The sequence below is a fragment of the Rhinatrema bivittatum genome, chromosome 7 (genome assembly GCF_901001135.1).
Source record: "Rhinatrema bivittatum chromosome 7, aRhiBiv1.1, whole genome shotgun sequence".
Taxonomy (NCBI): domain Eukaryota; kingdom Metazoa; phylum Chordata; class Amphibia; order Gymnophiona; family Rhinatrematidae; genus Rhinatrema; species Rhinatrema bivittatum.
In genome coordinates, this window is record NC_042621.1 from 91,481,751 (window position 1) to 91,506,550 (window position 24,800).

The 24,800-nt window shown below is 43.5% G+C and overlaps 2 protein-coding genes across 3 annotated transcripts in view; one reads left to right on the top strand and one right to left on the bottom strand.

The window, feature by feature from the left end:
- PDCD2L (programmed cell death 2 like) overlaps positions 1–24,800 on the bottom strand; it is a 113,196-nt gene that overhangs the window by 45,315 nt on the left and 43,081 nt on the right. The gene's annotated exons all lie outside the window — the stretch shown is intronic.
- TRADD (TNFRSF1A associated via death domain) overlaps positions 1–24,800 on the top strand; it is a 51,528-nt gene that overhangs the window by 4,804 nt on the left and 21,924 nt on the right. For both annotated transcript variants that reach the window (XM_029608690.1, XM_029608691.1), the window contains exons 3-4: positions 5,360–5,640; positions 22,806–22,986. In XM_029608690.1, coding sequence (XP_029464550.1) covers positions 5,360–5,640; positions 22,806–22,986 — 462 coding nt within the window. The remainder of the gene's footprint in view (positions 1–5,359; positions 5,641–22,805; positions 22,987–24,800) is intronic.

Below are 24,800 nucleotides of genomic sequence, written 5' to 3' on the forward strand. Positions count from 1 at the left end.
AGTGTGCACATGTTATAAAATTGGCATGTCCGTGTGTGCGAGACGGGAAGTGTGCGCACATTATAAAATCTACCCCTTGTTTAAAATAATTTAAGGAAAAAGAAGAGGAGGGAGTCTAGAGTACCAGCTTCAGCCTTTCAACTCATTTAGCTTGGGTAGAGGAAGCAAGCTTAACATCTCACTTTTCTTTATTTAGTGTGATGTTATTGTTATGAACATTGACTTTTTTTTACCTGTGTTTCCATGGTGGTATACAATGCTGTGAATACCCACATTGATTTGGCAACCTTTCTAACCTTTGGAAACTGAAATTTGATATGAGCCTTGAAACTCAGACTATGAGAGTTGAAAAGGCAAAGAATTTGGCTTGGAATTTCATCTCCTCTAGGCAGAGCAGAAGGTAAAATTCCAGTGTTACCAAATATGTTAGTCTGCTGTGGTTGAATTAGGGGCATGACAGGTGGACATGTGCCACTGCCAGCAAGTCACCTATAGTGGAATGAGGGGTATGGCAGGCAGGCATGTGCCAGCAAGTCCCTCAAGTATTAGGGGAATAACTACTAGAGGTATGGTAGGTCGGCATCAAGCTGCAAGTCCCCTGTATGTCCCTAAAAGACTAGAGGATGGGAATAAGTAAAAAAGCTTAACTGGCACGGAGCGGCAGTTACTACTATCCTTGAGAGAAACATTGGGGTAACCTGCACGGCGTGGCAGTTACTGCCTTGGGAACCAATGGGACAGTGCTATACCGGGGTACAAATTATATCGCAATGACAGAGAGGAGCACCCGGGAGGAGGTGTGGCGCTTTATGTCCGGGATGGCATAGAGTCCAACAGGATAAACATCCTGCATGAGACTAAATACAAAATTGAATCTTTATGGGTAGAAATCCCTTGTGTGTCGGGGAAGACTATAGTGATAGGGGTATACTACCGTCCACCTGGTCAAGATGGTGAGACGGACAGTGAAATGCTAAGAGAAATTAGGGAAGCTAACCAAATTGGTAGTGCAGTAATAATGGGAGACTTCAATTTCCCCAATATTGACTGGGTAAATATATCATCGGGACACGCTATAGAGATAACGTTCCTGGATGGAATAAATGATAGCTTTATGGAGCAATTGGTTCAGGAACCAAAGAGAGAGGGAGCAATTTTAGATCTAATTCTCAGTGGAGCACAGTACTTGGTGAGAGAGGTAACGGTGGTGGGGCCGCTTGGCAATAGTGATCATAATATGATCAAATTTGATTTAATGACTGGAAGAGGAACAGTGTGCAAATCTAAGGCTCTCGTGCTAAACTTTCAAAAGGGAAACTTTGATAAAATGAGAAAAATTGTTAGAAAAAAAATGAAAGGAGCAGCTACAAAAGTAAAAAATGTCCAAGAGACGTGGTCATTGTTAAAAAAAATACCATTCTAGAAGCACAGTCTAGATGTATTCCACACATTAAGAAAGGTGGAAAGAAGGCAAAACGATTACGGGCATGGTTAAAAGGTGAGGTGAAAGAAGCTATTTTATCCAAAAGATCTTCATTCAAAAACTGGAAGAAGGATCCAACAGAAGAAAATAGGATAAAACATAAACATTGGCAAGTTAAATGTAAGACATTGATAAGACAGGCTAAGAGAGAATTTGAAAAGAAGTTGGCTGTAGAGGCAAAAACTCACAGTAAAAACTTTTTAAAATATATCCGAAGCAGAAAGCCTGTGAGGGAGTCATTTGGACCGTTAGATGATCGAGGGGTTAAAGGGGTACTTAGAGAAGATAAGGCCATCGTGGAAAGATTAAATGATTTCTTTGCTTCAGTGTTTACTGAAGAGGATGTTGGGGAGGTACCCGTAATGGGGAAGGTTTTCATGGGTAATGATTCAGATGGACTGAATCAAATCACGGTGAACCTTGAAGATGTGGTAGGCCTGATTGACAAACTGAAGAGTAGTAAATCACCTGGACCAGATGGTATACACCCCAGAGTTCTGAAGGAACTAAAAAATGAAATTTCAGACCTATTAGTAAAAATTTGTAACCTATCATTAAAATCATCCATTGTACCTGAAGACTGGAGGATAGCAAATGTAACCCCAATATTTAAAAAGGGCTCCAGGGGTGATCCGGGAAACTACAGACCGGTTAGCCTGACTTCAGTGCCAGGAAAATAGTGGAAAGTGTTCTAAACATCAAAATCACAGAACATATAGAAAGACATGGCTTAATGGAACAAAGTCAGCATGGCTTTGCCCAGGGCTAGTCTTGCCTCACAAATCTGCTTCACTTTTTTGAAGGAGTTAATAAACACGTGGGTAAAGGTGAACCGGTAGATGTAGTATACTTGGATTTTCAGAAGGCGTTTGACAAAGTTACTCATGAGAGGCTTCTAGGAAAAGTAAAAAGTCATGGGATAAGTGGCAATGTCCTTTCATGGATTGCAAACTGGCTAAAAGACAGGAAACAGAGAGTAGGATTAAATGGACAATTTTCTCAGTGGAAGAGAGTGGACAGTGGAGTGCCTCAGGGATCTGTATTGGGACTCTTACTTTTCAATATATTTTATAAATGATCTGGAAAGAAATACGACGAGTGAGATAATCAAATTTGCAGATGACACAAAATTGTTCAGAGCAGTTAAATCACAAGCAGATTGTGATAAATTGCAGGAAGACCTTGTGAGACTGGAAAATTGGGCATCCAAATGGCAGATGAAATTTAATGTGGATAAGTGCAAGGTGATGCATATAGGGAAAAATAACCCATGCTATAATTACACAATGTTGGGTTCCATATTAGGTGCTACAACCCAAGAAAGAGATCTAGCCGTCATAGTGGATAACACATTGAAATCGTCGGTTCAGTGTGCTGCGGCAGTCAAAAAAGCAAACAGTATGTTGGGAATTATTAGAAAGGGAATGGTGAATAAAACGGAAAATGTCATAATGCCTCTGTATCGCTCCATGGTGAGACCGCGCCTTGAATACTGTGTACAATTCTGGTCGCCGCATCTCAATAAAGATATAATTGCGATGGAGAAAGTACAGAGAAGGGCTCCCAAAATGATAAGGGGAATGGAACAGCTCCCCTATGAGGAAAGACTAAAGAGGTTAGGACTTTTCAGCTTGGAGAAGAGACGACTGAGGGGGGATATGATAGAGATGTTTAAAATTATGAGAGGTCTAGAACGGGTAGATGTGAATCGGTTATTTACTCTTTCGGATAATAGAAAGACTAGGGGGCACTCCATGAAGTTAGCATGGGGCACATTTAAAACTAATCGTAGAAAGTTCTTTTTCACTCAATGCACAATTAAACTCTGGAATTTGTTGCCAGAGAATGTGGTTAGTGCAGTTAGTATAGCGGTGTTTAAAAAAGGATTGGATAAGTTCTTGGAGGAGAAGTCCATTACCTGCTATTAAGTTCACTTAGAGAATAGCCACTGCCATTAGCAATGGTAACATGGGATAGACTTAGTTTTTGGGTACTTGCCAGGTTCTTATGGCCTGGATTGGCCACTGTTGGAAACAGGATGCTTGGTCTGACCCAGTATGGCATTTTCTTATGTTCTTATGTTCTTGCTGGGCAGACTGGATGGACCATTTTGATCTTTTTCTGCTGTCACCACTATGTTACTATATGGCAGTACTAGGGGTATGAGAGCTTGGCATCTTGCAGCAGACAGACAGACATGACAATGACTACAGAAGGAATCCACACTTTGCACAGCACATCTCAGACAGTCTCAGTCAACAGAGCAGTAATAAGTTGGTTTAGAAAAATACTTCACTATGGTATGTCATTTCTTTGACAAAGTGTTCTGCTAAAGTCTAACAAAGCACACATGACTCACTGGGCTGGCTACTAATAGCTATACTGTAACAATTCCTAACTAACTGTATTGCACCTGTTATTCTCCATAGACTTTAATGGCCATAGAAATGAATGGGGGAAAAAACAAATGAAACGAATAGGATTTGTTTAATTTGGGGGGGGGGGGGTTTCTCAATTTGTTTTGGGGACCCTCAAAAGAAATGAATTAGACCCAATTCATTTTAAACAAATGCACATCCCTATTCCTTGCTAGATGCAGGGGGAGAAGAACACCAAACTCAGTTGCAGCTTTGCATAGACAAGGTCAATTATTTTTTTCTGGCTACTTCTGTAGCAACTCTGGCTAGCTCTAGAAATAGACTAAATGTGTTCTGGCAAACTGCCAGGTTACCTACTTGGAAATATTAATCACTACGCCTGCAGTTTCAGCTCAACATTTATTTTCAAACAACAAAACACTTTGTAGCCTACCATTATGCTGGGAATGTAGCAGTTTCACAACCGTTTAGCAATTCAAACCTTAAGCAGGAAACATCCTGGTCAGAATCTAGTCAGCCAGGTCGAGAAATAGAGGTTTAGGTGTGGGAAGGGGGTGGATTCTCCTAGTTTGGGCTCCATTTTATGGCCCATTGCTATGAAGTTGTTGGAAAATTGTATTATTCCTGCAATCCCCTTTTCCCTGAGTGCCAATCTGGATCCTCAGGGATGTGGCCACGGATCTGGGCTTCAGACAGTATACAGCCCCTTTCTGGATTGCTCTGCTGCAGTTCATTTGCACTGGTTTTTGCTCAAGGGCAAAACTTCCGCCTTCCGAACCTGCAATCCACTAGTTCAAACCCAGCCAGCACTTTCTTTTGCCCTAACTGATAATGATGAGGATTTTCTGCACTGATATTCTTTCCCTGGAGACAGGCCAACATTCCTTCTTCAATACAGTCAGGCAGGAGGGTGTGTTGGGCAGGCTCTAGCAATGAAATTTGTCAGCCAGGCACCTGGGATTTTTCTACTCCTGATGATTGAAATAATTTGGATTTGGATTTTAGATTTGATTACTTTCCAAACCTGAACTCAGTGCGAGTTACAATGCAGTTACGTAGGTATGTCCCTGCTCTAGAGGGATTATTTAAATTTGTGCTTGAGGTAATGGAAGGTAAAATGACTTGCCCAAGGTCACAAGGAACATCCATGAGAAATGGAGTTTGAATCCTGGCTTCCCTGGTTCTCGGACTGCTGCACTAAGAATTTAGAGTTTTTACTTTCTTCCCTCAAAAGATCAGTCTGCAAATATTGCTAGGTCAGAGAAGTCAGCTTTGTGAAAAATCAGATTTTTACCTAACAAAAATTTCAAGAACTTGGTCATACCATGCAGTATGAATATCAGAGAAATGCTAATAAAAATCTACAGGAAATGAAAGGACAGATGATCCATACAGATTTTTTTTTTTTCTTTTTAAAGGAAGGATGTATTAGTAATGTAAAAAAAAAAATCATATTTGTGACTTGATGCAGTAGTAATTGTTACTGTCTCTCTGCCAGGTTCAGCAACAAGTGGTGCACATTCTGTTGAAATACTGAAGGTGTACTGCAGTGAACCACAACTGATTGTCTACCTCAAATTCTGTTACGAAGAACCATGTCGTAAATTTCTTCAATGTTATCAGAATGGAGTATTTCGTCAGTCTCTCCAAAATCAACTTCAGATTGCCTTATCTATGTTAAGTGTGCCAGTAAAATTGGAGTTGAAGGTCGGTAGTGAGCAGTTGGATGATATACTGGATGATGAGGATAGTTGCATAAGATGTATCAACAAAGAAAAGGTAATGTAAACTAATTCCAGAACATAAGGTGCTTATTTTTGGTTTTATTCCAATTATTTTTCTATATAAGGAATAAGGGTCAACAGATAAGCTGTGGTGATTATATTAATGTAGTCTAATAAAAAGGTATTTGCAACTGGCTTTAGAGAGCTACGTTCTCTTCAACAGTGCAGTTTTACTGGGTTTAAATAGTCGGAACAAGTTAGGCATGAGGTTTCCTGCAAATGCCTGTAAGTTACAGGTTGCATTACAATTACAGCTTTAAGGACTGGGACAGGGCTTGACAGATTTGACCGTAGGAGAAGAATAAACATTACAGACAATGAATAAGACAAGATAGAACAAAGTTATGCCTTGTTTAGGGAACATTTCTCAAGGGAAAGTCATTCCCTTACTGACCTATAATTAGGACATTTAAAGGGAATTTCAGATCTATTCAAGCACACAAAATATTCTAATTTTAAGATGATCAGACACTTCATAACAAATTCAAAAGAACTTACTAAGGTACTGGCTTCCTTGCCCATTATCAGACATAGGGCCCCTGAAGCTGTAATATCCTGGTGTTGCCTGAACATAAGAAATGTTACCATTATGCTAGGTCAAACCAAAGTCCATTGAGCCCAGCAACCTGTCTCCAACAGTGTCCAGTCTGGGTCATGAGTTCCCAGCAGATCTCAAAAAGATCTCTTACTCATGCCCAGGGATAGCGATAGCTTTCCCTACTCTATCTGGCTGCTAATGTTTTATGGACTTTTCTTCTGCTATGGTAGTCACCTTGATCACATCTTCTGGCAATAAAGTTGATCAAAGTTGCTGGACCTGAGGCAATGTGGATTCAACAGGGAAAAGACTTGTCAGACAAATTTGTGTTTGTGGCATTGTGGACCCTTGGTCGCTGTGGAGATGACTCCGTCCACGGGGAGGGGCCCCGTGGGGAACCACAGCGATAGGCTGAACTCAGCAGAACAAAACTGGATGGAAGGCGTTATTGTACTTCTGTAGATAGATGGTGTAGAGCAGGAAGGTAAGGCACTGAGATCCACGAGGTGCCAATACATTCAACAGGCTCAGATGTAGAATCTCACCCAGATGTTCACGATAGGCAGGAGCCCGCAGTGCAGGTAACGCCGCGGCTGGTGGGTGGAGTTGGAGCGCCGGATTGTAGAGGTACTCACAGGAGTGTAGGCGTCTTCCTGGTGATCAGTTGGTGAGACCGAAGGTCTGTGGTGCAGGATACATAGACCGGTAGGCCCTCAAGGAGCCGAGTACTCAATAGTCCGAGATCCTGAAATGGAGAAGAGAGAGAAGACCCCTGAGAAGCGGTTGTCTAATTAGTAGAGGCCCCGAAGGGAGTTGGAAGCGAGAGACCCCCCCGAGGAGCAGGTGTCTAGAGCTTCTAGAGGACCGAGGCCCTTGGAGTGAAAGCGGCATCTAAGCATGCAGCTTAGAGCGTTCAGAGTAGCTAAACCGAAGTCCTTGCTAACTCAAAGGTGGTAGCTAAGCGGAGGCTTGATATACCCGGAGGTATTGACATTATGCGGTGGGGACGCCCCTGAGGTTCCCGCCATGACGTGTATTTGAGCCTAGGAGATGTGCATGCGTGCATGTGCCTTAGGAGGCCACAGGAGTGAGCATGGCGGACTGGAACGCCCATGCTAAGTTGGAGACGCCGAGGCCCTCGGCACGCAGCACCAGAGGCAGCCATCTTGCCCAAGGAGGGAGAAAAGGGAAGAAAAGAGGTAAGGCAGAGCGGTCGCAGCCATCTGTGACTGGACGCAACAATCTGATTTTTTTGATTGAATGACTAGAAAACTGGATCAAGGAAGAGTGCTTGATAGATTTCAGCAAAACTTTCAATATGGTCCTCCATAGTCTGCTCATGAATAAAATGAGAAGCTTGGGAATGGACACCAAAGTGGTGGAATGGATTACAAACTGGTTGACTGACAGGAGATAGCATGCAATGGTAAATGGAACCTACTCTGAAGAGAGACAGTTGTTAGTGGAGTGCCACAAGGATCAGTTTTGGGACCGGCTCTATTCAATATCTTTGTGAGCGACATTGCGGAAGGTTAGAAGATAAAGTTTGTCTATTTGTTGCAGATCTTAGTATCATCCGCAGAGTGGATATGCTTGAAGGAGTAGAGAGAATGAAAAGTGATTTAAGAAAGCTTGAAGAGTGGTTGAAGAATTGGCAGTTGAGATTCAGTGCCAAGAAGTGCAGAGTAATCCAAAAGAACTAAATGTGATGAGGGATGAAAGACTAAGTGCATGAACCAGGAGAGGGACCTTGGGGTAATAGTCTGAAGGCAGCGAAGTAATATGACCAAGTGATAGCTAAAACCAGAAGGATACTAGGTGTATAGAGAGAGAGGAATAACCAGTAAGAAAAAGGTGATAATGCTCTTGCACAGGTCCTGGGTGAAGCTTCACCTGGAAGTACTGTGTTCAGATCTGGAGACAGGATAGAGGTGGTTTAGAGAAGGGTGACCAAAATGCTGTAAGATCTGTATCGAAAGACTTATGAGGAGAGGCTGAAGGATCTAAATATGTATACCCTGGACAAGAGGAGCTGCAGGAGAGGTGTGATAGAGACCTTCAGATACCTGAAAGGTTTTAATGATGCATGAACTTCAAACCTATTCTGTTGGAAAGGAAACTGTAGAACTAGGAGTCACAAAATGAAACTCCAGTGGGAATGACTCAGAATAAGCATCAGGAAATATTTCTTCACAGAGAGGGTGGTGGACGCCTGGAATGCCCACCCAGAACTGCTGGTGAGTATAGTAACAGTAAATGAATTCAAAAGGGCATGTATCCCTAGAGCTTCAAGGTTGAAAATGGAGAAAAGGATGCATAGAGGTAACTTGCACGGCATGGCAGTTATTCTCCGATAAGCAGGATGGCAGCCCTCATACATGGGTGATATCATACAGTGGATCCCGATGTGGAAAACATATTTCAAAATTTCCAGAACTTTGTGCCTCACTGAGCATGCCCATGGCATGCATTATACCAAGTGTCCACACAGGGTCCTTTCAGTTTTCATTTTTCCAAGGAACCCAGTGATCACAGTTGGAGTCTCTTTTCTTCACGGGGTTTATGGTTTTTCATCTTTTTTTCTCGTGGTCTCGCTTTTTTCTACACTCGATATGGAGTCATACAGTCTTCCTGATAGTGTCCCTTGGTAGGTTTTTTTTTAGCATTTTTCTTAATTTTCCTTTGGCAGTAATTCCCTTCCAGGCAGTGGTGCCATCAGTACCTGCTGGCCATCGGTGACCACTGCCATAGAGTTCAGTATCGCATCCCTTTTCTTTTGTGATGCCATGTCTTCAGGGTTCCAGTGGAGCCTTCAATGCTGGAGTACTATGTCTCTCATGGATCCCCATGATAGATGTGACCTCTGCTTGGGGGCATCACATAATTCCAAGGTTGACACAAATGCACAGAAATGACTCCAAAAGGACACCGGCCCCCTTTGGAGTTGATGGAATGTCTCTTCGGGCACCTCAAGACTGATCCATTGGCATCAGAGACATCAAAATTGATGGACGTAAAGTCATTGGTACTGGGGGGGTTCATCAGCTCCTTCGGCATCGATGGCTGGTTGGCAACCCAGAGACAGGCCATTACCAAGCTCTTCCCAGTCAAAGAAGGCCTCAGATTCAATCTTGGCATTGAGAACGACCCATGGCGAGCATCAAGGGAAGCTGAAGAAGTATCCGCATCAGTCTTCAGCAATGCATGGTACCAAGCACAGTGATGATCCAGCATTTGCAAAGCAGCCCTGTGGAGAAGAGTGCTCATCCTCGAAAATCCTGAGGGCTCGTCAGTCTCCACTAGTCTTGGTGTCTGCCACTAATCCTCCTCTCTGTTCTGAAGAGGACATGGTCATTCCTCCTGCCTTCTAATCTGTGGTGGCATCAGTGATCTTTGAGGAGGAGTTGGAGAGATGCATTCAGCAGGCCTTGGAAAGGGCGCTGCAGAACCTCTGTGTACTGAAAGAGGCACTGCTGTTTCTCAAGCCACTGCTTGACTCGTATGCGCTGATCAGCGGCATCGGTGTCTGTGCCCGATCCACCACCCAGACCAAGATGGGTGTCTGAATTGGCAGGAGCTGAACCAAGATTATCTCCGGCTCCTTGGGAGAGGAAGCATCTCCTCCTGAGGGAGCGGTAGTCCACAGGGTCCCTGGCCCACCAGCCAGCTACACCAGTCACCAACCTGTTGGCTGGGGACAGTGTGCCAGAGATCCCTTCCCTGCAAGCTGCAGTGGGTCATAATCTTTTCATTCTGAGGAAGTCTTAACCTGAAGGTTTTTTACGGTTGATGACAAAAACCATCCTATTTATGTTGCAGAAGAGGAGGATACTGGATTTCCTCCAGTACGTGGAGCCTCCTAAGGAGATTATAGCAGTCTCCAGTCCACAAAATCCTACAGAAGGTTGTCAAGGGTCAGGCAAGCAGGGCTGGGATTTCTTCCAGCAGGAGTAAGGCCAGACTCTGAGGCAAGGCTGGGCTGGGTCTTCCGCCTATACCAGCCACCTTCCCTGCAGGTTGAACTCTTTTGTGTTCTGGTGGCCAGCAGGACTTAACCGGAACACGGCTCCAGCTGGGAACTGGAAGCGAGAATAGACAGGGCTGAAGAGACAAGCAGGAACCAAGGGCAAGAATGGTGCTGTAGATAAGATCTGCAGCAGGACATAATGTTGGGAGTGGACTGGACAGGACCAAAGACTAGACAGAACAGTTCAAGGCTGTTTTAGGAACAAGGATTAGGAACAAGAAACGAGAGCCTAAAAAGGCCAAAAGGCTGGCTAGGCAAACCTAGAAGGCCCGAAGACCGCAAGGCAGGACAGGAATAAGCAGGAGGGCCACAGAGCAAGGCAGAGGGGCCTGGAAGTCTGCAAGGCAGGAGGCCAAGTTAAGGCCACAAGGCAAGGCAGGAGGTCGAGAAAGTCACAAGGCAGGAAACCAAGGCAAAGAAGGCCAGTTCAAGGAGCTGAGGCGACTTGATAAAGAAGCAAGGAGGGAATGGACAAGCTAAGTTAAGTAGGGCTGGAGGCTCTGCCTCATGGTATCAGTGAAAAAGCGGCTAGAGTGACTGTGAGGGAGGCTTGCTAAAGACCTCTGGCAGGTGGGTGAGGGGGGCTGCATACCAGGCAGAATTGTGACAGTGGTGTTGTTGAGGATGTGGCAGAACTCCCTCTCAGTGGCTCCCATGAACCAAGGCAGACATGGTTTATCTTATCCAGCAGGCTCCTGATTTGGCAAACATCAGCTACCATACCAATCTGTGATGGTCGAATCCCCTGTCAAGAAGGCTAAGCATTCTAGAACCCACTCCTCTCTCAGGGAGACAAGTTAAATGTAAGACATTGAGAGAATTTGAAAAGAAATTGGCTGTAGAGGCAAAAACTCAGTGTAAACTTTTAAAAATATATCCAAAGCAGAAAGCCTGTGAAGGGAGTTAGTTGGACCGTTAGGAGTTAAAGGGGCACTTAGAGAAGATAAGGCCATCGCGGAAAGATTAAACGATTTCTTTGCTTCGGTATTTACTGACGAGGGTGTTGGGGAGATACCCGTACCAGAGAAGGTTTTCATGGGTAATGATTCAGATGGACTGAACTAAATCATGGTGAACCTAGAAGATGTGGTAGGCCTGATTGACAAACTGAAGAGTAGTAAATCACCTGGACCGGATGGTATACATCACAGGGTCTGAAGGAGCTCAAAAATGAAATTTCAGACCTATTAGTAAAAAGTTGTAACCTATCATTAAAATCATCCATTGTACCTGAAGACTGGAGGGTGGCTAATGTTACCCCAATATTTAAAAAGGGCTCCAGGGGCGATCCGGGAAACTACAGACCAGTTAGCCTGACTTCAGTGCCAGGAAAAATAGTGGAAAGTGTTCTAAATATCAAAATCACAGAACATATAGAAAGACATGGTTTAATGGAACAAAGTCAGCATGGCTTTACCCAAGGCAAGTCTTGCCTCACAAATCTGCTTCACTTTTTTGAAGGAGTAGTGTATTTGGATTTTCAGAAGGCGTTTGACAAAGTTCCTCATGGGATAGGTGGCAGTGTCCTTTTGTGGATTACAAACTGGCTAAAAGACAGGAAACAGAGAGTAGAATTTTCTCAGTGGAAGGGAACGGGCAGTGGAGTGCCTCAGGATCTGTATTGGGACCCTTACTTTTCAATATAGAAACATAGAAACATAGAAATGACGGCAGAAGAAGACCGAATGGCCCATCCAGTCTGCCCAGCAAGCCTCACACATTTTTTCTCTCATTCTTATCTGTTACTCTTAGCTCCTTGTTCGATTCCCCTTCCACCCCCACCATTAATGTAGAGAGCAGTGATGGAGCTGCATGCAAGTGAAATATCTAGCTTGATTAGTTAGGGGTAGTAGGGGCAGTAACCGCCGCGATAAGCAAGCTACACCCATGCTTATTTGTTTTACCTAGACTATGTTGTACAGCTCTTGTTGGTTTTTTTTTTCTTCTCCCCTGCTGTAGAAGCAGAGAGCCATGCTGGATATGCATTGAAAGTGAAGTATCAGGCACATTTGGTTGGGGTAGTAACCGCCGTAACAAGCCAGCTACTCCTCGCTTTGTGATTGCGAATCCTTTTTTTTCTTCACCCCTGTCGTTGAAGCTATGCAGGATATGCGTGAAGCATCAGTTTTTTGTTTTTGGTTTTTTTTTTTTTTTTCCCCCTGCAGTTGAAGCAGAGAGCTATGCTGGAAATGCGTGATGTATCAGTCTTTCTCCCATGCCGATGCAGCAGAGAACCATGCTGGATATGCATGGAAAGTGAAGTATCAGGCACATTTGGTTTGGGGTAGTAACTGCCGTAACAAGCCAGCTACTCCCCGCGTTTTGAGTGCGAACCCTTTTCTTCTCCTTTGCCGTTGTAGCAGAGAGCTCTGCTGGATGTGTGAAGTATCAGTTATTCTTCTCCCCTGTCATTGAAGCAGAGAGCTATGCTGTATATGCATTGAAAGTGAAGTATCAGGCATATTTGGTTTGGGGTAGTAACCGCCGTAACAAGCCAGCTACTCCCCTCTTTGTGAGTGCAAATCCTTTTTTCCATTACCTCTTGCTGTTGAAGCTTAGAGCGATGTAGGAGTCACAGTAAGCATGTGTATGTTTATTTAATAAGGGTATTGTGTCAATAGCCATCATTCTGGCGAGTCACCCACTCTTCATTGGTGGCCTCTTGACTTTATGGATCCGCAGTGTTTATCCCACGCCCCTTTGAAGTCTTTCACAGTTCTGGTCTTCACCACTTCCTCCGGAAGGGTATTCCAGGCATCCACCACCCTCTCCGTGAAGAAATACTTCCTGACATTGGTTCTGAATCTTCCTCCCTGGAGCCTCAAATCGTGACCCCTGGTTCTGCTGATTATTTTCCTACGGAAGAGGTTTGTCGTTGTTTTTGGATCATTAAAACCTTTCAAGTATCTGAAAGTCTGTATCATATCACCTCTGCTCCTCCTCTCCTCCAGGGTGTACATATTTAGATTCTTCAATCTCTCCTCGTACGTCATCCTATGAAGATCCTCCACCTTCCTGGTCGCCCTTCTCTGTACCGCTTCCATCTTGTCTTTGTCTTTTTGTAGATACGGTCTCCAGAACTGAACACAGTACTCCAGGTGAGGCCTCACCAAGGACCTGTACAAGGGAATAATCACTTCCCTTTTCTTACTCGATATTCCTCTCTCTATGCAGCCCAGCATTCTTCTGGCTTTTGCTATCGCCTTGTCGCATTGTTTCGCTGTCTTCACATCATTAGACACTATCACCCCAAGGTCCCTCTCCTGCTCCGTGCACATCAGCCTTTCCCCCCCCATCGAGTACAGTTCATTCGGATTTCCACTCCCCATATGCATGACTTTGCACTTCTTGGCATTGAATCTCAGCTGCCATATCTTCGACCACTCTTCCAGTTTCCTTAGATCCCGTCTCATTCTCTCCACTCCTTCCGGCGTGTCCACTCTGTTGCAGATCTTAGTGTCATCCGCAAAAAGACAAACCTTACCTTCTATCCCGTCCGCAATGTCGCTCACAAAGATATTGAACAGGACCGGTCCCAACACCGATCCTTGCGGCACACCACTTAAAACCGCTCTCTCTTCAGAGAAGGCTCCATTTACCATCACACATTGTTTTCTGTCCGTCAACCAATTTGCAATCCAGGTCACCACATCGGCACTCACTCCCAAGCTTCTCGTTTTATTCACCAGTCTCCTGTGCGGAACCGTATCAAAAGCTTTGCTGAAATCCAAGTAGATGACATCTAGTGCTCTTCCTTGATCCAATTCCTTGGTTACCCAGTCAAAAAAGTCAATCAAATTTGTCTGACAGGATCTTCCCCTGGTGAATCCATGCTGCCTCTGGTCCATCAATTCTCCAGACTGTAGATAGTTGACTATTCTCTCTTTCAGCAGTGACTCCATTACTTTTCCCACCACCGAAGTGAGGCTAACCGGTCTGTAGTTGCCTGCCTCTTCCCTGTTCCCACTCTTGTGAAGCGGGACCACCACCGCTCTTCTCCAATCACTCGGCACCACTCCCGTTTCTAGGGATCTATTGAACAGGTCACACAGCGGACCCGCCAGAACCTCTCTGAGTTCCCTCAATATCCTTGGATGAATCCCATCAGGCCCCATGGCTTTGTCCACTTTCAGGTTCTTTAGTTCTTCCCACACATTTTCTACTGTAAAAGGATTTTCATCTATTCCCCTTCCCTCCAGTTTCTTGTTGTTTAGAGATGGTCCTTCTCCAGGGTCTTCTTTAGTGAACACAGAGCTGAAGTATTCGTTTAATATTTCTGCCATTTCTTCGTCTCTCTCTACACATTGATCATTACCACCTTTCAATTTCACTATACCACTTTGGACCTTTCTCTTTTCGCTGATGTATCTGAAAAATGTTTTGTCACCATTTTTTTATCTCCTTGGCAATCCTCTCTTCCGCTTGACTCTTTGCCAACTTGATTAATTTCTTTGTCTCCCTCAGTTGATACAAATATTCTTCTTTGTGCTCCTCCCTTTGGGATCCTTTATATTTCTTGAATGCTGTTCTTTTAGCTTTAATTTTGTCAGCCACCTCCATTGAGAACCAGATAGGTTTCAGTTTTCTTTTGCTTTTCTTTACATTTCTAACATATAGAGCAGTTGCCTTGGTGATTGCTCCTTTTAGATTGGTCCACTGCTCATCATATTTATAAATGATCTGGAAAGAAATACGAGTGAGATAATCAAATTTGCAGATGATACAAAATTATTCAGAGTAGTTTAAATCATAAGCGGATTGAGATAAATAGCAGGAAATCCTTGAGACTGGAAAATTGGGCATTCAAATGGCAGATGAAATTTAATGTGGATAAGTGCAAGGTGATGCATATAGGGAAAAATAACCCATGCTATAGTTACACAATGTAAGGTTCCATATTAGGAGCTACCACCCAAGAAAGAGATCTAGGCGTCATAGTGAATAATACATTGAAATCGTCGGTTCGGTGTGCTACGGCAGTCAAAAAAGCAAACAGAATGTTGGGAATTATTAGGGAATGGTGAATAAAATGGAAAATGTCATGCCTCTGTATCGCTCCATGGTGAGACCGCACTTTGAATACTGTGTACAATTCTACATCTCAAAAAAGATATAGTTGCGATGAAGAAGGTACAGAGAAGGGCAACCAAAATGATAAAGGGGATGGAACAGCTCCCCTATGAGGAAAGACTAAAGAGGTTAGGACTTTTCAGCTTGGAGAAGAGACAGCTGAGGGGGGGGGGGATACGATAGAGGTGTTTAAAATCATGAGAGGTCTAGAACGGGTAAATGTGAATCAGTTATTTACTCTTTCGGATAATAAAAGGACTAGAGGGCACTCCATGAAGTTAGCACGTGGCACATTTAAAACTAATCGGGGAAAGTTCTTTTTCACTCAACACACAATTAAACTCTGGAATTTGTTGCCCCAGAGGATGTGGTTAGTGCAGTTAGTGTAGCTGGGTTCAAAAAAGGTTTGGATAAGTTCTTGGAGGAGAAGTCCATTAACTGCTATTAATCAAGTTTACTTAGAGAATAGCCACTGCTATTAATTGCATCAGTAGCATGGGATCTTCTTGGTGTTTGGGTAATTGCCAGGCACTTGAATCCTGGATTGGCCACTGTTGGAAACAGGATGCTGGGCTTGATGGACCTTTGGTCTGACCCAGCATGGCAATTTCTTATGTTCTTATGCCTCTAGACGACTGAGAGAATATAAAGTAGCGACGAAAGGGGACGCCCCTGACGCACCCCTCGTTGTATAAGTATTTCGCCTGATAGGAAACCATTAGATACTATGTGGGAAATTGGACGGTTATACAGGAGTAGAATATACTGCAGGAATTCATCCCTAATTCCGAATCTGCCTAGCACAGAAAACAGGTACGACCAAGACACCCTGTCAAATGCTTTTTCCGAGTCAAACCCAATAGCTAGAGCTGGTATGTTTTGAGACTGACAAATGGTATAGGCAGATATGAGTTTGACAATATTCGCATTTGGTTTCCTCCCTTTGACAAAACCAACCTGGGCCGGAGAAATCAAGGAAGGCAAGACTATGTTGAGCCTCTCTGCTAGGACTTTGGCTAATAACTTTGTCACAGTTCAATAGGAAGATTTGTCTATATGAGGCCCGGTAGTAAGGGGTTCTTGAATGAGTCTGGAAAAGCTCGCCGCTCTAGACCGTTTAGGTAGGAATTTGTTAGTGGAGTGATCAGGTGTGGGCTGAGAATTTTATAGAAATCATAGGAAAATCCATCGGGCCCTGGAAATTTACCTGACTGGGTAGAATATATCGCCTGTAGGACCTCAATGGGTTGAATAGGCCTATTTAAAAAAGCTGTTTGTGCCTCCGAGAGTTTAGGGATGTTAAGACTTTGAAAGAAAGTTTCCTCTTCTCCTCCCGCTGTGTCCTGTTCCTTCTGTAAAGCTCTTCATAAAAACTTTGTAGTATCTCACTGATATCTGTTTGCTTTGTGGTGAGGGCACCCTGTTTTTGTTTTCATCTGAAGGATGTGGGACTTCTGCCTCGCGGACCTGACAAGGTTCGCCATTGATTTTCCCGGCTTGTTCCCATATTTAAATAAGTGTTTCCCCTCTGTGAAGAGCGCGTTAGGCTCTAAAGTTGAGGAGGGTGTTTAACTTGCTCAAATACTGGTAAAAGTTTTTCCTGTTAGCTATGGTAGGATTTTTGTTTAGGTCACTCTTGGCTTTTTTTCAAATCCCCTTCTAACTGCAGGATATCTTTGTTCAATTTTTTAATATGGGCATGTACATATGCTATTATTTCCCCTCGTACCACTGCCTTCCCAGTTTCCCAAAACAGTTGGGGTTCCCCTGCGTGTTGTTGGTTAAGAACATAAGAACATGCCATACTGGGTCAGACCAAGGGTCCATCAAGCCCAGCATCCTGTTTCCAACAGTGGCCAATCCAGGCCATAAGAACCTGGCAAGTACCCAAAAACTAAGTCTATTCCATGTAACCATTGCTAATGGCAGTGGCTATTCTCTAAGTGAACTTAATAGCAGGTTAGTGGTCAAGAAGAATGTCCATTTATCTTTGAGAAAGGTACAAAATGAGATATCATCTTTGAGATAAGCCGGAAATCTCCACCTTGGTGGTGGTGTAGTTCCTGATCTCAAACTTAGCAGCGCAGTTACCGGGGCATGGTCCGATATCACTATGTTTTCTATTTCTGCAGTTTGGATTTGGAAGAACAAGGCTTTAGCTACCAAAATATAATCAATCCGTGATAGGGAAAGATGAGATCTTGATACATGAGTATAATCTCTTTCCTCAGGGTGTAAAAGTCGCCAGACATCTACAAGGTTAAGGTGGTGACAAAGAAACACAATTCCTTTCTTCTGCATGTTGCTGGGTGCTTTTAGTGTGGTATTGATGGAGGTGCTTTTGTCAAGGACTGGATCAGCTAAGCAGTTAAAGTCCCCAGCCAGGAAAAGGGCACCATGTGAATAGGTAGTGATTGTGGCTAAAAGATTAACAAAGAAGGAGTGTGAATTTTCGTTCGGCGCATATATGTTACATATAGTGACTGGGTGCCATCCCACTCTCCTATAGCCAGCACGTACCGCCCATGGGGGTCTGCTATACTAGATTGTAATTGGAAATTCGTGGGCTTGTTAATCAGTATCGCAACTTCTGCCTTCCTATTTGGGCTTCAGCATAGAGACACAATCCAACCCGTTCTGTTTTTAGTTTCTGGCTTTCAAGAGAAGTTAGATGAGATTCCTGTATACATGCTATGCCAGTCTGTAATCTTTTAAGATGAGACAATACTTTCTTTCTTTTGATCGGGGATCCTAGACCGTTTACATTCCATGTGATTACTCTATTCAGTATGAGAAGTAAAGGAGGTATATCTGAATAGGAATACCTGAAATCATGAGATTTGAGGGCTCCCAGCCTAACCCTCCTATCTCCAAAAGTTTTAATCTATCTGTTTTGTTGACCAAAGTAGTATATGCATCCAATATGCCTTTGCAACCTTCTCCCATCTGGGCCAAAAATCGGTGTCTCGAATAGTACATACATAACAGCCATAATGCCCATATCACACATCACTGGTACCATTCCCTTCCCTATCTGCTCCCTCTCCTCCGGATTCCCCTTCCCATCTAGCCCATACCTTCCCTGTTCCTCTCTCTACCCTTAAATTCCTTATCCCTATAGCAGGTATGACCTCAAGCCAATGAGATAAAGAGATCAGGCTTGATGTGCCCAGGGTCCCTGCTCCAGTCTTAGGTTGGGGTATGCTGGTAGTTTTGTGATCTAAATTAAAAAAAAGAAAAAAAACCGAAGAGAATCTCTTTGCAGCAGTGTCATTTGGGTTGATCCTATATCGGCTCCACACTGTTTCGTCCGGTGAGGCCGCAATGCTAATGTCATGTAAGATCCCAAGATGTCTGGCTTCTCGGCTGTGTCGGGGAGGAGATTGTGATTGTGTTCGGTTCTCACCAAAGCTAAAAGATTGTGAGGGGCAGGTGAGCATTAGAGCTATCTACGAACAATCGTAGCTATAGCCCGGACCGGTCAAGTTCGCAAGTCCCATTCAGAAGCTCTGGTCCTTCGAGCAAGCAACCCCGAGGAAGGTCCTTGTCCCGGACACTTCACTACCCTAGGCACCCAGAGCCTATTCCTTGTTGCTCACCCTTCCTCACTTGCCCCTCCGATGATCATGGCCCCTTCACATTCAACCATGTGCTGCTCCTCTATGCTGCTGCTGTGGGATCCTTCCCGGGTATAGCCGAACCGCTGGTCCCCCAGATATTATTTTGCCGCCGCTGCTGAACCACAAGCCTCATCGGGCTGCACGCTCATATCGAGTCTCTTTGTTAGGCAAGGAATTGCAGTTTAAACATGTTAAATCAGGTAACTAAACTCCTCAGGTCCATGCCTGAACAACTATGTCCTGTCTATAACTTCCAACCGAATGCACTGAAACTGTGTGAACAGGAAGGCGCCGGTAATTCCAGTTATAGGGTCTCTCCCTCACTTTTCAAATTTTTCCAGGAAGTCCTGCACCTTAGCTGGGGTCTCAAAATGATGCGTTTTCTCTGCGTGCCAGATCCTCAATCAGATCCCGTGGTTATGCAGCGTTGAACAGATTGGTGTGAATCCCCTGCATGCCTCCGAAACAGCTGCCGAATAGTCTTGGAAAATGCTTATTTTATTCCCTTGTTACAACAGCTCCGGGTTTGAACGGGAAGCCCTCCCTATTTAATTAGTGTGAGCAAAGTTCAAAATTTTAGCGATTACTAGTCGCGGTCGGCTTGCTGTATTTTTCCTAGCCTCGAGCCGATGTGCCCGTTCTACCACGAGTTTCCTCTGTAAATGTGGGAGCGCTAGCGTTGTTGGTATCCATTCCTCTAAGATTGAACACAGAGTTTTCCCCCAATGCCTCCGGGAATCCCAGAAATCGGAGATTATCTCTGCGTGCTCTATTTTCAAGCTCATCTATTTTGGTGTGGAGCTCTTGATGTTTTTTGTCTCGGTCGGCCATTTCGCATCATCCTCTAACAAGGAAATACAGCTTTCAACATGGTCTAGACGGGGGTTTATTTCATTCAATGCCTCTCTTACTTCCCCGGTTTGGGTCATTATTTGTGTTAGTTTTTCATCAAGGGCTTCCCAAACTGCTTCTTTAATCTCTGTTATTGTAAGCATGGGGTGAAGGAGGAGACTCACCGTCGCTGGCGACCGCCATTTTGGGATCCATGGCTCTGGGTTTTTCTTTCTCTCTTTTCCCACCTTTTGTTGTCATCATTGGTGAAATTCTGTTCATATGGGGGCAGATTTTCGAATCTTTGTGCGCGCTATCCGGCGCGCACAAATGTACACCCGATTTTATAACATGCGCGTACTACCGCGCGCATGTTATAAAATCCAGGCTCGGTGCGCGCAAGGGGGTGCACACTTGTGCACGTTGCACACACCAAGCCCTAGGGGACCCCGATGGCTTTCCCCGTTCCCCCCGCTCCCTCCCCCACCTTGTTTTCCATAGTTACGCCTGCCAGCTTCCGGCGTGCCATCCCCCGGTACAACTGCTGTGCCGGAGACCTTGGTCCTGCCCCCTTCCCGCCCCTTTTTTCAAAGCCCCAGGACATATGTGTGTCTCGGGGCTTGTGTGTGTCGCCGAGCCTATGCAAAATATGCTCGGCATGCGCAGGGGCAGGTTTTCGGGGTTATGCGCGTAAGTTACGCACATAACCCTTTGAAAATCTGTCCCATAATTAACGATGGACATAAGCACTGCCCAGTGGTGTGTTCCAATGCGCGGGTATACTGCTAATCATGCTGTGATGGATCACGATGTTTGGAGCGGGCCCTGGAGCCAGAAAGAAACATGTTCTCCTGGCTCACCATATCACGTGATCTCCTCGACTATCAAATTTTAATAAAGTATTGCGGTCTGTTTCTTCCGAAAAATGGATGTCGCAAAAGATCCTGAGTCAAAAGTGACTATAATGTCTAGGAAGGGGATCCTCCCCTTTAAACATATTGAAAATTGGGAAACAGACCTAGGTCGGCAATTAGGCCCAAAACATGGGGGGAGGTTGTTCATGTAGCCAGTAAATGATCTATCTCGAATTGCTACAACATGATTTACCATTGGTATTTAACACCAAATAAATTGCACAGATTTTACCCAAACACCTCAGATTCTTGTTGGCACATGTGTGGAGAAACTGGCTCTTACTTACACATCTGGTGGGAATGCCTGCAGATTTCACCTTTTTGGGGTACAGTTTTTTCCTGGCTGAGTGAGATCTTGGGAGTGTCATTAGCTGCTCCTGCTGAGGCAGCCCTACTACACGTGCTGCCATACAGGTTAAATAAACATCAGCAGAGACTCTTTGTCCAGGTGTTTATAGCTGTGAGCGGCTTGGTTGTAATTTGGTGGAAGGCAATTCAGGTGCCCTGAATTAAGGATGTTGTAGAAAGATTGTATGCCTCCTACCAACTTGCCTCCTTAACATCTGCTAAGCATAAACGAACATCCTCCCTTATGCAAATATGGAAACCTTTCTTGAATTCTTATGCGCAAAAATAGCAGGATAGCCTTTTGCTTTATTTCATACCTATCTCGCATATATAGCACATTGTATAGCTTATACCTCTAATTATTTCTATCTTATGACTAGCTACAGCAGTGTAACTGTTACAAAGATGGAAAGTTTTTGGTTTAACTGACATTTATTTTCTAGGTACTGATGCTTAGAGAGCTCTACTAAAGGGGAAAGAGGTTGGGGGGGGGGGCCGTTTGGGGGTTGATTGTTAAACTTTAATCATTGTTTGCTGTTCCATGTATTGAACCATTTCTAAAACTCTAATAAACATGTTAATTACAAAAAAAAAAAAAAGCTAGCTGATCATGTCTAAACCAAGGAATTTTCTATTGTTAGTAAAGTTCAAGGATGCAAACCTACCTGTCTTCATAAGATCAAATTACTAAACGTTTCTCAATTTTTTTTATGAACCAACTCATGAGCAATAAAACATATGTAAACAATCTTTTAGATTCTAAGATGGGGATGAGTGATAAACTGTATAAAAAAAAAAAAAAAAGAGAACCTTTCAAAAAAAAAAAATAGAATTGTTGGGGACAGACTTTGACAAAAGTACAACAGAAGGTTTTCATTACAATGCTAAAGTTCAGATGAAAGGGAAAACAGACCACAGTAACGCTCAATCTACTCTTTCTCTCTTCCTCTTATACCACCTCTTACTCCTCTAGTCCACTTACTTTCTGCTGTCTCTTGAGCCCGTTGTCATCCATATTTCCATTCTACTGCAAAAAAAAAGGTAACCTTACCACAACCAGGAGATCCTTTCTTGTGTGCAACTAAATGAATGAGCTAAGCTAGTAGGAGTGAACAGCACATAGCAGCAGAGAGATCTTTGGAAAAGTCAAGACCATAAAAGACAGTTTGTGAGTTTAATAATTTTTGGATACTAAATCATTAGCAATTCACTTAGCTGCTGTTTAGATAATAGTGTACAGCACAAAAAATGTAGTCTTGTTTGATTCTTGTGTATGTCCTTTTATGCAGAGAAGACCTTAAGTTTAGAAAGCTGAGTTCTTATTGTCTTGCTTAAAGACACAGTGGATTTAGGACGAGGGAATTGCAATCTTATTCTCTTAGATCAGGGGTAGGCAGGTCTGGTCCTTGAGTGCCACAAACAGATCTGGTTTTCAGTATAGCATAATGAATAAGCATGAGATATATTGTATGCATTTATATTTCATGCATATTCATTGTGGATATCCTGAAAACCACTCTCGTTTGTGACACTCGAGCACTGGAGTTGCCTACCTCTGTCTTAGATTTGTAAATCTGCGTTAACCACAAACTCTCATTGCCAAACGAAGGATATAACTGATGCATAGTTGTCTAATGTTACAATCTATACTATAGATTTAAATTCAGGTAATATATTTAAACTCTGTTTTGATCAACAAGGCTCCTCAGTAGAGGAGCTTCTATGGAAAGATCAATATACCGTAGAATATGGTAAGAAAATTGGATTTGCTTATGCAGTTTAATAGAGAAGATGAATCTGTATTTCTTTCAGCCTGATCGCATGAAAGATGAGGAAATTAAAGACCTGGAAGAAGGTCTCAGGAATTTGACTTGCCAAAATGGGACAGCATTGGGAAAAAACAATTCTTTTCCTTCCCTACCTCTGCCTCCTGATTCTCATAGAAACTCATTACCTCAAAACGATACATTCCTCTTCCAGGCACAAGAATTTGGTGAGTTAAAGAAATAGGTTAATAAGGGGATATCTGATATTGATTATCAATCAAATAAACACTTGTAAAACTGTTCTAGATAGCATCTTGTCAAAAAAACAAAACAAAATATCTCTGTACATTTCACAAGTTTAAACAATGTATTCATCACAGTAGTTTTGGGAGTACTTTTCTTTTTGATCAGTCAGTTTTATCGTCCTGCTTTTTGGCTTCCAGCTCAATTGGAATCAGGGCTGGGATCTGGCATCATAAGCTTTCATTCTTCATTAAAAATTAGGGCTGAATTAGCCATGACATGGATGACTACATCCGACTGCACCAAATGGACCCTTCCCTAAGCTCATAGAGCTTTTGCTGAACTAAACAGGTATGGGAATTCCCATGTGGGTGTTGCCTCATGAGCCCCCTGAGTCTTTTTTCATCTGAGCACCAGCATGGACATATAGCCTATCTCTGTATTTTTCTTCAATTTTTCTCTAAAATTCTTAACATTTTTTTTAAATTGCTTTGTTGTCTCAGCAGCCTCCAAACAGCATATTTCAGTGCTAGTGAAAAAAAAAAAAGTAAAGAGAATTTTTTTTCTTCAGGTTGGCCATAATGAAAGGCTTTAAAGACTGTTTATGTGGTAGAAAAATGTCCATTGCTGACAGACATGAAGTTTACTGCTACCTTGGACCGAACCATAAGCAGGCCAATCATCATTGTTGCCAGATGCCCCATATCAGAAGTCAAGGGCCTGGAAAAAGGGGGAACTGCTTAAAATATTGGCTACTATGCAGCTTGGCAAGATAGCCAGATAAAATTATCTAGCTAATATAGCCAGGATATTTAGCAGCGCAGCTGTGCTGATGAATATACCCGGCAATCTTAAAGTTATTTGGCTAAGTTTATCCGGCTAACTTTAGGATAGATCTGCAGCACAACCAGAGTTAACTGAATAAGTTATCTGCCTAGTTTATCTGACAAACTCAATTCCTCCCCACTCCTGAGTTATCCAGCTAAAAGCTGGATAAGTGGTGCCGGCTGACTGTAGGCAGATATTCAGTAGCTCTACTTAGCTGGATAAGCCCAACTTATCCAGCTAAGTCTGTTCTGAATATCGGGCTCATTATAATAAGTCTCTCTGAAGCCATAATCTGTCCTTTTCCTGAAGTGCAGTCTTATCTGCCTCTCCGGGTATGGAGTTGAGCAGGAGATCCTCCACAATATCTCCCTCTTCAGCGAAGCAAGCCCAGCCTTTAGTGTAGAGTCAAGCAAAAAAAGTTGCAAGCTACAGTGAAGAAAAGAAATGCCATTTGGAGTCACCAGTTCAGACAGTGCTGAAAAAATGCTGAATATCAGCATCATCAGTGCACTCTATGCATCATTCTCTGGTGCATCGACCTCATGGAGCACTGGTTCCATTGATGCATAGAACTCCAGGCCATCGTACAAACTCCATTCGCCAACAGAGCACTCAGCACCATCAAAGCACAAGCCCTCAACACATCTAATCGGCCCTCAATACAAATTCTGCAGAAATCAGAATATGTGCAAGATTATCAGAAAAAGATGTTCCACCACTTTCACCTGGCCAGAAGGCACGTCAGCTCTTAGACCAAGCAGCGAAATTGGTGAAGGATTTCTTTACCTCTCCAGCAGCTAAGGATAAGGAAGGTACTTTTCAAACTCTCCTTTCCAGAATATCAGATTTACTAACTCGAGGAGGAGTCCAGTATCCCCAGTGCATAGGGATACTCCATCAGTACCCAGACGAGATGGTTCTAGCTTTCAGCTCTCCATTACAATGGAGTCTAGCCAATCAGAGGACGTTC